A 13711-nucleotide genomic window follows, 5' to 3' on the forward strand; every position below is an offset into this window, starting at 1 on the left:
TTACTGCAAAGCTGGAAATTATGTTCTCAATATCCCATCAGCAATGGTTGGTGAGAAACCATTTTGTAGCGCTGAGGCTCTGTGACTCAGAAGATCTAAATTAAGGTCTTCGTTGTTCTTCATCAAGTCTTTTGATGATTCAAACACCTCTCTCAGCTTTTCCATTTGCCCGAAGATAATGAGGTGAGCTGGTTATATGAATTAATCTGTATTCCTTTGCAAAATTTTGGAATAATTCATTAGCAAACTGCAGACCATTGTCTGATACCAAAATGTCCGGCATGCCATATGTTGCATAAATTGTCTTCAGTGATTGAATGACTGTTGTTGAGACTTGAGTCCCAATTGCATGCTTGTTGTGGGATGGCCGAGTTGGTACTTTAGATAGAGTAGTTCAGCAGACACTTCTTAGGTGGAACACATTCTGTTTATTTACAAGGTACTCAGCAGTTACACATGTGTGCTCCTACACCAAACTCTATCTGCTCATTTGCGGACTACTGACTTCCAGTTAGCCCGCGCTACTGCACTATTAGTTACACAAGATCATGTGACCTTCCTTTATAACATCCTTCTTAAAGGTATACTGCATACCATATATAACGGGTTACCACATCCCTTCCCCTTTAACTTGGAACATACATTTTACATTTTCAATTACAATTTTTTCAAAATAGCAAATTTTTTACACTGCTAAGTAATCTACAAATTCAGTCTTTCTGGGGGTTTCCTTTGGCATGTAGAACATCTCAGCTCTACAACTTCAGATGCTTTGTTAGGAACCTCATTTTCTGGAGTTGTCTGAACATCAGGTTCTTCGGTGGGTACCTGCAGATCTGTTTCCTCAACTCTTGTAGGTACAACAGGCACTTCAGACACATCTGTACTAGGTTGAGTTCTTTCAGTGGGAAATGTTGACTCGGTTGTGAGCACTGATGGAATCATTTCTTGATGATTTGTCTCTCTCTTCCTCAAATTATCCACATGTCTCTGTATGACTTGGTCTTCCACCTTCACATGGTAAGATAGAGGTCCAGTCACTGCACTTATTTTACCTGGTAACCACTTTGGTCCTTCTCCAAAGTTCTTCACATATACCGTCTCTCCCACGGTAAATTTCCTTTCACGACTGTGCCAGTCGTGTCTAGTTTTCTGACTTCCTTGACTCCTTCCCACCTGGATGTGCACTGTGTAGTTCACTTAACAATGGCTTTCTTCCCTTTGGAGGAACTATCATTCGTGCTCCCCACAATAAGATACCATCTGGCTGGTTATTTTATGTCTTCTGTTAAAGTACGGTTTCATTTAATCAGATACAGGCTCCTGTAATCAACCATGTAGCACTTGCTCTCGTACTTGAGATAGGACTGGGTCCTGACTTGTCCAGTCTCTGATCTGTCTAGCACATATCAGCAACGAATCTAAGAAATTTAACAATAACACAAGTTCTTGTGGAACTGGGACATCTTCATCATTTTCTTGTAAAGGCAAACGACTAAGTGCATCAGCGTTTACAATTTGATCTCCAGGCCTATGTACAAAAGTGTACTCGTATGCTGCCAGGATCAACACCCATCGTTGTATTCTTGCTGAGGCTATGGGTGGTATAGCCTTGTCCTTGCTGAACAATCCTAGCAGTGGCTTGTGGTCAGAAACGATTGTAAAATGACAGCCGTATTTGGACTGGTGAAATTTCTTGACACCAAAGATGATTGGCAGGCCTTCTTTTTCTATCTGTGGGTATGCCTTTTCTGCTGTGGTGAGCGTTCTTGACACATATCCTATAGGCCGTTCCTTGCCGTCGTCCATCCGGTGGGAGAACACTGCCCCCACTCTGTAGGGGGATGCATCACATGTCAGCACCAATTCTTTCCTCTGGTCATAATGTACTTATAGGTTGGATGAGTGCAACAATTGTTTTGCCTTAAGGAAGACTTCTTTTGGGGTGCCTCTCAAGACCAGCGTACTTATCATGAGTAGATAATGCAGGGGTGCCAGTTCTGTAGATAAATTGGGTAAGAACTGCCCATTATAATTGATCATTCCCAAGAATGATTTGAGTTCGGAGGTGTTCTTTGGTGCAGGTGCCTCTCTTATGGTTCTCACTTTTTCCTCAACCGGGTGGAGGCCCTGTGAATCTACCCAGTGACCCAAATAGATTACCTCCCTTGCTTGGAACGTACACTTTTCTTTTTTTAAATGCACTCCAGCCTGCAAGAAATGTTTTAAGACTCCTTCTAAGTTCGCCTAATGCTCCTTTTCAGAGAGTCCTGTCACCAAAACATCACCTAAACAGACTACAACCTGGGGCAGTCCTTGCAGTAAATTTTCAATTGTTCTCTGGAAGCTGGCGCAAGCTGAGGAGACGCCAAAAGGCAATTGAGTATATTGGTACAACCCCTTGTGGGTATTAATTGTGACAAGTTCCTGGGAGGCCTTCTCTAACTCTAATTGTTGATAAGCATGACTCATATCAAGCTTCATGTAGGCGGTTCTATCTGCCAGCTTGGCATACAGGTCTTTGATTTTTGGTATGGAGTGTCTATCCAGCTTAGCCACATCATTAACTGTCAATTTGTAGCCTTCACAAATTCGAACGCTTTGGCCAGGTTTAAGTACGGGGACTATTGGCCATTATTATTATCCCATTCTGAGAGCTACACAGGTTGTATAACGCCCAGTTTCTGTAATCTGTCCAGTTCAGTGTCGACCTTTTCCCGCAGTGCATAAGGTACTGGTCTTGCCTTTATGAATCGCAGGGTTGCCTCTGGATCCACATGAATTTTTCCTTGCAGCCTCTGGATCTTCCCAAGTTCATCCTTGAAAACTGAGGCGTATTTTTGTAGTAACTCTGGTATCCCACTTGGTCTCAGCTGGACAATTTCCACCCATTCTAACTTAATCTTCTTTAGCCAGTTTCGTCCCAGGAGACTTGGCCTCTCGCCTGCTACCACCATCAAGGGTAGATTTGCCAATTGGCTTCCGTAATGCACAGTTACTCTGCTAATGCTCTCAGTCAACAAGCTGTTATCTCTAAGTGACCTTGGTGAAGTCTTTGAAGGATATCAAGCTGATGTGTTCTCGGAATGACTATTTTGTCATTAAAACTAGGAGATCATCATTGATTCTGAGGTGTTTCTCTGTTCAAAATACTTCCATAGTACTGGATTGTTAGGCATATGATCTGGCCATCCTTCCAGACAGTATTTTCTTATCTAGATACGTTTGTCATCTTGCTGCTGTGCTTGTTTTATCAGCAATAGCTGGTGGGTGTTGAATAATGAGAGATGTATATACTTCCACCTCCTTGATGAAATGCAAATCCTCTAAATTGAACCCTTCAACTGGTATCCTCGGTAGTGTATCTGCTGTCGTCTGGTACTTCCCTTGAACATACTATGTTATGGAGTCATATCTCATTAAACTTAATCTGAACCGTTAGGTTGTAGGCGGCCTCTCCCCAATCTCTTTCATGCTCAGAAGAGCGACAAGTGGTTTATGGTCTGTTTTAATTTTAAATTGCAGTCCCACCGCATAGTCTGAGAATTTCTCATACACCCATGTTGTTGACAGTGCTTTCTTCTCAATTGTAGGGTATATTTTCTCATTGCCTGTGAGTACCTTCAGATGTAGTAAACTGGTCGATGCAGGGGTGTATTTACAATGAAACGCACTGTGCCATGGCCCAGGGCACCCAAATGACAGGGTGGCCCCAAAATGAATGAGTTTCAAAATGTTCAAACTGTGTGCTTGAACTGATGCTGCATTTGCAAAGTTAAAAAGGAGATGCCAAGTAAATGAGTTATTTTTGGGACCAAGTCCCATGTGTGATGGGAGTGACAGGCACCTGGGGTGGTCTCAGAAACATCTCTGCCTCTGATCAGCTAAAAAACATATCTGAAGAAAACGCATTTCAGATGAACTTACTTTACTGACAAATGATCATTTCGCAGAGCAAGTCTGTCTCAGTCTCTGTCAAACCTTCACAAAGTAAATAGTAAGACTCCACTATTCCACCTTTGAAAAGTAAGTTTGAATGGAGATTGAAATATTCAGAAATGATATTACCAGAGAGCTAGGATAGCTCCTTTTCCAATCAGGCTGCCACAGCAATTATATTTCCCCCTTTTTTTGATAAATCCCTCTCCTCCCACATACGCTCTCTCTCTCTCTGATGCGAGGCATGCTACTTGCTAACAAGCCTAGAGTAGACCGCTAGGGGCACATGGTGAGCCAACTCGCTCTACACAACAAAGTGAAGTCCATCTGCTCCCCTCAGCCCATGATCGCCAATGCAAGAAGGGAGCTCACTCACTGGTTGTTTGAATGAATAGCCAGGGCCACAGGTTAAAGGTATCAGTGATGGTACCGGTGCTAGCAGTCTGGTCTTGGGGTCAGAGGGTTTTGGGTTCAAGTCCCACTCCCGTCCACACAGACACTCCAGGGAAGTACTGACCTGTTAGAGGTGCCACCTTTGGATGTAAAAGATCCCATGAGGCTATTTTGAAGAAGAGCAGGTGAGTTACCCTTGGTGTCCTGGCCAATATTTATCCCTCAATCAACATCACACCAAATAGATTCTGGTCGTTATCACATTGTTTGTGGGGCCTTACTGAGTGCAAACTGGCTGGCATTTCCCACAATCCCACTTCGAAAGTACTAGTCATTGGCTGCATAGCTTTGGGACTTCTGGTGTCGTGAAAGATGCTATATAATTGTAAGTCTTTAAATTTTGGTATTTCTATGAGGTGGTTTTAAAAGCACCAGCCTACTATGCTGAGGCAGGAGGAACTGTAGTCCACACACATGCTTACGACTAGCTTCTTACCTCAGTAATGCCAAGTTAGACTCAATGACAGGAAATAAATAGAGACAGATTTACCGGGCACTGCTCTAGACTACATCTTATCAGCCGGTTTTATAGTCAATCTTTCCTTGGCTCTCACTCCAGACATCGTGTCCAATGCAGAGAGATACCAGAAACTGGATTAGAAAATTGACTGTGGTCAGATGCTAGGGGGAAGATGTTGGGCAGTCCTGGAGCTTCACTCCACACATTCCCATTCTCTCTTAATGATCAGCAAACTTTGATTGGGAGAGGAGTTTCAGTAAAACTTTGGCCAGTTTGTTCGGAGGTTGAAACATTGACCTTGAGCCGAGTTTTAATTTGATTTTAATTTAAATGATTGTAATGCGGGCCAGCCTGAAACCACAACAGCAGCTTATGCTCTTCCACTGTGCGATAATGTTATGAGATTTTCCAGTGAGTGATGAGATCTTAGTAAAGTGCAATGTTTCTCAGGTCTCCTGGGTAACAGATGTGTTGTGAGTGCTGTTTTGCCTCAATAAACTGTTGGCATTGGAGCAAGGCTCCAGTCTGCTGTCTCTGTCTTTGAACAAAATATTACCAACAGACTGACATTTCGATGTTCGAGTGGGCATCTAGTCAGCTTCCCTCTCCTCCCTGCAGACACTCCCTCTCCTTCTTCCTCTCTATGTATAACCTGTCCTTGGTTTTTGGCTTTTCTTGTCAGCAAGTTCCATGTTTGCTCACCTCATGTCACAATATTTACCATCTTTACCATCATTCAGACAAGAGATAAGCTTGGATTTCAACAAGGCAATTATTCATACAAGCATGTTTTTACAAGTGGAGAAGAACTGATCAATTTGTGTATTTCTTGGCTTCGCCTTTCAGGGAGGTGGGGGTTGGCCAAAAATGAAGATGAGCACAGGGCCCCACTAACTGTAAATCCGCTACTGGGTCTATGTTTACTGTCTCTCTGTACTTGAAATAATACTGCATCCAGACCTATAGATGATGCATCCACTGCTACTATGGTCTGTAGTTCTGGGTCATAATGTGCTAAAATATCAGAGGAAATTAAAAGATTTTTGATTTTCTCAAAAGCATTTTGCTGGTCCACATTCCAGCATCATTTTTGACCCTGTATCAAGAGCTATTTCAAAGGCTTATTGACCTCTGTCAAATTTGGTAGGATGTTGCCTACTTGGTTGACCATCCCAAGGAATCCCTGAAGTTCAGTAATGTCCTGGGTTATGGAAACTCTTTGATCACCTTTGATTTTTGTGGGCTGACTCTCATTCCAGAAGCTGTAGAATGTGATCTAGAAATTTAATCATAGGTTTGGCAAACTCACATTTCTCATTCAATGTTAGGCCTGCATCCTGTAAGACTTTCAGGACTGCTCTGACTCTGTGATCATGCTCTTCTTTCATGGAAACATGTACAAGTATGTTGTTCAAATGGCATGCTATGCCTTCCGTGCCTTCTAGGGTTTGTGATATTTTTCTCTTGAAAATTTCAGGAGCGGACACAATTCTGAATGATAATCTATTAAAGCAGTAATGACCTGATGGTGTTATAAAAGTGGTCAGCTATCTGGATTCTTTGTCCAGCAACAACTGCCAAAATCTGCTCTTTGCATCTAATTTGGTGAATAGAGTACCCTTGAGGCTGTCATGTGGATCTCACATTCCACTGATTTATTTAGTTGAGTTAAATCCATGCAGATTCTAATTCAGCATTTGGCTTTGGAACTGTGACCATTCCTGAACACCATTTTGTTGGCTGTAGCATGTTCTCAATTTCACCGTTGACTTTGTCCAAGAGTGGGTGAGGGACCTTCCTCGGTGTAAAGAGGCAAATTAGCATCAGCTCTTAGGGTGACATGGTACTCGGTCTTCAACCTTCCCAAGCCTATAAATAATCTTGGAAATTAATTCCTTAATGTAGTGCTGTAATGCTTATCAGTAATTTCATCGACTTTATAGATTAGCTTCCGTTTTAAGCATGCCTTACTTATTAGTAAAGGAAACGCTTGACTCTGCATGACGTACATTCTCTATCTTTGTACTTCAATTTTGCCATGTGTTGGCCTGTGACTTTCAGTGTAGTCCCACCTGAACCCTGTAACATGATAGATGAAGGTTGTAGTGTAATGTGCTTAAGCCACTTTACTTCATTGCATAAGACAGACACTCCTGCCCCTGTGTCTAATTTAAATTCTGTGGGTGTTCATTTACTTGAAGATTAGTACTCCAGTATTTGTTTTCCATTTCATTTACCTCCCTTAGGAAAGTTATTTCATTTTTGTGTGATTCTTCCACTCCTTGTATGGGGTTTGACTTTAATATTTTTTCCTCTTTTTTGTAGGCCATCACTGTTTTAGATTAGTGGACAATTTTAAAATGTCCTATTTTTCCACAGTTTTGGCACTCTGCTCCCCCTGCTAGGCATTCTTTCCACTTGTGCAGGTTTCTCCCGCCACACTGAGAGCATTTCAAGATGGCAGTTGGCGCACTTTTCCATGTTTTCGCAGGCTTCTGCTTTGGTGTGCTTTCCCTCTTCTGGCCTACATACTAAAAAACCTCACCCATTCTTTTCCATGGGACCTCATCTGCCCACATCCATTTTGCTTTCTGAACTCAGTTTGCCCCACAATTTGTACTGCCTATATTAGAGTTAAATCTTCTCTCCTATGCAAGAGATCTGATAGAGCTTCATCTTAGACCCCAACTGCTATGTGATCACAAATCAATTCTTTCCTCAATAAACCATAGTCGCAGTTTTCTGCCAGCTTGTATAGATCATTGACGAACGAATCTATGCTCTCACCTGATCTTTGTTTTCGCTTGTTAAATTTTGGCCTTTCTATAATTAAATTTTTGCAAACACTGAAATATGAATCAAATGTTTCCGGGACTTCTTTGTAAGAAGTTGAAATCTCATTGATTCCCTACCTTGCTAAATACATCTTTGCCAAAGCTCCAACTGCATAGAGTAATGTATTGATCTTTTGTTCTTTTTTTGTAAAAACCAAAAGTGGTTCTATATATGGAAAACCTCTTTCTCAAGTTGTCCCACTGCAGAACCTGTTGTGAGCCATCAAAACTCCAGAATGGTTCTAGGAGTAGTAGTGAGGATTCCATGCTTGTACCAAGCCCTGAAATGGTTGCTGCTTCACTGGTGTTGCTTGTTGATTCTGGTCTGTGCTCACGGCATCTAGACTCCAGGTCTGTGTCTCAGCTTGTATCTGCTGCACCCGCGAAGCTCTGACTTTTTGGTGAGTTTTGAATCTGATGCTTTTGTCCTTTTAAGGATCTCTTGGCTTGCCCAGTCTGTAACTGCTTCTTGGAGCTTTTTCTGGGTCTTTTACTCGCTGTCCGCTGCCGCCATGTTTCATCGTGTGTCCAGGGGCTAGACAGGGTTCTTTGGGGTTTGTCTGTTCTCCCAAAGTAAGCTGCTTGAGACTGTAGTTTGTTAAAACCATTACTCTTTATTTACAACTACTATATACATATTAGGAACTCTGCACGTGTTTGGAACTTCTTCCTCAAGATCTCTGTTGCTCAATCACATGGTGTTACATCATCATTACATCGTGTGCGTCTGATGTTAACCCTTTGCTCTACATCTCCCCCCAAGTCTTTATCCCAATTATTTATATCCTCCTACAATTGTAGATGGAGTTACTAGGCTGATTTTAACTTGTTAAAATCTGCTTTAGTAGTATGTAATAGCCTTAAAATGGCAGACTCACCTCACTGTTAATATTGACATTTTGCAGGGACCCTCCTCTGGGTGCTTCAGGCGATAGAGGGTGGAACTAGTCAGAACCTTCCCCAGACCTGTAAATACAACCTGGGAACTTATTTTCTCCAGCTATATCTTCACGACATTGGACGTGAGCTTTTAGAGACCTATGCCCCGGAACATTCAGACATCTTTTTTTCACCACTGGCTTCCATTCTTTTGCCTGAAGGGTGTATGTATGTATGTTCGGAATTTAGCATTCTCACATGTATAACACTAGATTTATCGAAGTATAACAGCATTTTTCAATCACAAACCCAATCCCCTAGTTCATGTAAACCTGTTTATAATGGTTAAGAGTCCTCTATGCTCCTGGCTCTTGCACATATCTTGGTACTTCTGCAAATTTGCAGATCATTCTCCCAATATTTACATCTAGATTATTAGTGGAAATTGTAAATGACAACACCACGTGGGAAACCACTCATGACTGATCTCCAAGCAGATCCAAATCCACTTATAACCACTTTCTGCCGACCAGCCTTCAGCTAATTCCCAATCCAGTACTGTCCGTTGCCACTAATTCCACAAGATCCTGTCTGTAGAGAAGCCTCTTATACATTATCTTATCTTAAGCTTTCTGAAAGTCTACATAGGCGATGTCAACAAAAATCAAGGTTGACACTCCAGTGCAGTATTGAGGGAGTGCAACACAGTTGGAGGCACCATCTTACAGATGCAACGTTAATTCGAGGTCCCATTTATCTACTCGGGTGGATGTAAAAGATCCAACGGCACCACTTCAGAGAAGATCAGGGAGTTATCCCTGGTGTCCTGACCAATATTCATCCCTCATTCACCAAAAAAACCCCCAGATTATCTGGTTATTATCACACTGTTGCTTGTGAAAGTTTGCTGTATGCAAATTGGCCACTGTTTCCTATATTGCAACAGTGACTACATTTCGAAGTACTTTACAGAAGAACATAAGAAATAAGAACAGGAGTAAGCCATGCAGTCTCTTGAGACTGCTCCACCATTTAATAAATTCATGGCTGATCTGACTGTGGCCTCCATTTTCCTGCCTGTCCCCCATAACCCTCAACTTCCTTCTAGATCAAAAATCTGTCTCACTGAGCCTTGAATATATTCAATAGTCCAGCCTCCACAGCTCTCTGAGGTACAGAGTTCCAAATATTAATGACCCTTTAAGAGAAGAAATTCCTCCTCATCTCCATCTTAAAAGGGAGGCCCCTTATTTGGATACTGTGCTCCCCAGTTGCACCTTTCCCCAAGAAACATTCTTTCAGCATCTACCCTGCCAAACTCCCTCAGGAACTTACATGTTTCAATCAATGAGATCACCTCTCATTCTTCTCAGTGCATACAGGCCAAACCTGCTCAAACTTTCCTCATTAGACAACCACTTCATCACAGGAATCAACCGCGTGAACCTTCTCTGAACTGCCTCCAATGCAAGTATATCCTTTCTTAAATAAGGAGACCAAAGCTGTATGCAGTACTTTAGGTGTGGTCTCACCAACTTCCTCTTCAGCTGTAGCAAGACTTCCCTACTTTTATACTCCATTCTGCTTGCAATAAAGGCCAACATTCTATTTGCCTTCCTAATTGCTGTATCTGCATGCTACCTTTTGTGTTTCAGGCATGAGGACACCCAGATCTCTCTTTATCGCAGCACTCTGCAGTCTCTTTTGATGTATTTTCTATTTTTTCTACCAAATTGGAGAACCTCATATTTTCCAACATTATACTTCACCTGCCAAATTTTAGCCCACTTTCTTAACCTATCAAATCCCTCTGCAGACCGCGTGTGTCCTTCTCACAACCTGCTTTCCTGCCTATTTTTGTATCAGCAGCAAATTTGGCTACATTACACCCAGTCCCTTCACCCAAGCCATTAATGTAGATTGTAAATAGTGGAGACCTCAGCACTGATCCCTGTGACACCCACGCATTACAACCAGAAAATTACCCATTTATCCTGACTCCCTACTTCCTGTTAGTTAGCCAATCCTCTATCCATGTTAATATATTAACCTCGCTTCTTGAGCTCTTACCTAGTGTAGTAACCTATTATGTGGTATCTTATTGAATGCCTTTTGAACATCTAAATATACGACATCCACTCATTCCCCTTTATTCCCCTGCTTGGTACATCCTCAAAGAACCCTAATAAATTTGTCAAACGTCATTGGCTGTTAAGCGCTTTGAGACATCCAGTGGTCATGAAAAGCACTATATAAATGCAAGTCTTTCTTTGTTTTTCTTTCCTTATCAACTGTCATGTGAATTCCTCGAAAACTAACAGCCAAACCGGTAAAACAGGACCTTTTTATGGGATAAAGGCAAAATACTGCGGATGCTGGAAATCTGAAACAAAAACAAAAAAATGCTGGAAAAACTCAGCAGGTCTGACAGTATCTGTGAAGAGAAAGACAGAGTTAACGTTTCGAGTCCGTATGACTCTTCTTCAGAGCTGAAGAAGAATCATATGGACTTGAAACGTTAACTCTGTCTTTCTCTCCACAGATGCTGTCAGATCTACTAAGTTTTACCTTTTTATGGGAACCCTGTTCGGTGTCCCTGATGTGGGCTTCTCTGTGTCGGTATTCATATTATATATTCACAGTAAATCACTCAAGCATCTTCCTTATTACTGATGTCAAGCTAATGGATGTATAGTTAGCAGGATATGCTTTTAAAAAAAACTTGCCTTTGTGCAGTACTGTCACGACCACCAAATACCTCAAAATGCTTTACAGCTAATGAAGTTTTTTTTGAAGTGAAGTCACTGTTGTAGGTCTTGTGGCACAACGGGTAGTGTCCCTATCTCTGAACCAGAAGCTCTGGACTTGAGTACCACCCAGGGACTGAATTTTTTGGGTGATGGGGTTTCCTTTTCCACCATCCAAAGAGTCAGTGAGGAACACATCCCCACAGACTCAGAGGGCCCCACAGCCATTTCACGCTCGAATGAGCATCAATTGGCTGCAGGCAGGACTTCCGCCCCTCACTCAGAAGTCCTGCCTTAGAGAGTTGCCAATCTGATTGGCCAGTCCCTGGAGCGACAAGATCTGCAGTGGACTGAAGAGGAACTTCAGGATTTTGCCAGAGCCTAAGTCCTGGGACCGGAGAGCAAGGAAAGTTTAAGGTGCCCTAGGGCAGGGAGCGTAGGGAAGGCCTAGAGGGTTGCAAAAGGGAAATCGGGATATGAGGGGAGAGGCTGTGGGGGGCGGGGGTGGTGAGAGGGAGGGAGGGAGGTCCAGCGGCACTGAACATTAAGGGGGGGGGTGATGCCCAAAGTCAGGAGGAGGCTTCTGATGGAGACACTGCACCCCCTTCCCGCCCAAGATCTAAGCCTTCCCCATGCCAGGTAAATCCTCTCGCCAATGTAAAAATTGAGGCTGGGCAGGAAACGGCCCTTTAGTAGCCAATAATTGGCTACTTAAGGGCCTTAATTGGGGCAAGGGCGTGTGTTCCTCACCCCTCCGCTTAAAAACCCACCAGCAGGAGAGCGTACGGTTCAGGCCTAGGACTTGGTGAGCATAGAAGGTGTCTTCATAATGTGGCCAAACAGGTTGATTATCAACATGTAAATCGTTCTGATATGCCCCCGGCAGGTGTAAGAGTGGGAGAGCCTCCTGATCAGCCAGAACCTGCAGAAGGCAACGGCAATCTGCTGCACTACCTTGCCAGGCATTACCAAGGACTAACCACATGGAAATCCATGTTCACCAATGCCTTCTTAAGGCATGGTACCTGAAGAGCGAGAGAGAGGGAGAGTCACTGTTGTAATTTAGGAAACATGGCACCTGGCAGGCAATTTTTGTGCACAATGAATTCCCACAACATTGTATTTCATGCCACTGCACTGGAACAGGAAATCGGTGCCGTTGACATCATCATTGTTTGCCCACTGTTGCTACCCTCAAGCTTGCTGCCACCCTACTTGCTGCTTCGCTCGGGGAGTGGGCACCAAGCGAGGCAGCAAGAGGGTCAACAAGAGAGGCCATGAGTGGGAGGTCAGCTGGGTGGCGAGTGAGGCAGCATGCGGGCAGCGATAGGCAGGCATCCAAAACATTGTTCTTTGATGCAGGCAGCTACTTATGGCATCACTGGCAGTGACATCACAGGCACTGTGACCGCAGGTGCAGTTGACTGCACCCTCTGCAGTTTCAGTAGCAACAAATGCAGCCTTCCCGCAAACAGCAATGTGATAATGGACAGATAATCTGTTCTTTCATGATGTTGATTGAGGGGAAATATTTGTCAGAACACCAGGGATAACTCCCTTGCTCTTATTCAAAATAATGCCATGGAATGGGGCCTTGGGTTAAAGTCTCATCGAAAAGGCAGCATCTCCAACAATGCAGCTCTCCTTCAGTACTGGAGTATCAGCTTTGCTTTTTGTGCTCAAGCCTTGGAGTAGGAGTTGAACCCAGAATCTTGTGACTCAGAGGCAAGAGTGCCACCAACCGAACCATGAATGACATTCCCCTTGTTTAATGATTTGAACTGTGTTAGCCTCTTCCCAGACTCCAGTGAGCTATTGAAAATATGTGCAAAGGACTCACCCAAAATAACTGCTTTCTGAAGGTTGGTAAGAAACCATGATTAAATATTCCGGATATTATTTTCAACCACAAATGCAATAACTTAGCTAATCACAGCTGTGACAATGTCAAAGGTGCTGCAGTTGACCTCAGAGGGCAAATCCACTAGGATACTACTCACTAGGATTCCCACTCCTGATTGCTATTCAGTGACTCTTGCTGGAAGAGTGTGTATACTGGTAAACCAAATCAAATTCAGTTCTTATGCCCCTCACAAATTGTCGGCCAACATTCGTTGTCAAAGGTCATATGTGAATGTTGGTTATTTGAATGAATTACTTGAGGGCAACTGATGCCCAGTTACTTATGAAGGCATCAGTACCTTGAGGAGAGGTTGGTTAGGAGAAATTGGCCAGAGGAATTGATGAAAAGAAAAATAGTGAATACTTCTAAAATCTATACACTTCCTGATACATGGCTTGAAAAAATCCCAGTTCTGTTGTCATGCTCCTCTTTACCTTGTTTGTTACAATGCAATTCCTACATTTCTGCCTGGTTAAATTAAACTATGAATTAATTA

General features: G+C 42.9%; 1 protein-coding gene across 2 annotated transcripts in view; it reads left to right on the plus strand.

Annotated features, from left to right (window-relative positions):
- Positions 1-9890, plus strand: part of LOC144685926 (cyclin-dependent kinase-like 2) — a 101651-nt gene extending 91761 nt beyond the window's left edge. For both annotated transcript variants that reach the window (XM_078550952.1, XM_078550953.1), the window contains one exon: positions 8592-9890. In XM_078550952.1, the coding sequence (XP_078407078.1) occupies positions 8592-8621 (30 nt within the window). In that variant the 3' untranslated portion in view covers positions 8622-9890. The remainder of the gene's footprint in view (positions 1-8591) is intronic.
- Positions 9891-13711: the final 3821 nt, after the last annotated feature.

This window comes from Cetorhinus maximus, chromosome 10 (genome assembly GCF_964194155.1).
Source record: "Cetorhinus maximus chromosome 10, sCetMax3.hap1.1, whole genome shotgun sequence".
NCBI lineage: Eukaryota > Metazoa > Chordata > Chondrichthyes > Lamniformes > Cetorhinidae > Cetorhinus > Cetorhinus maximus.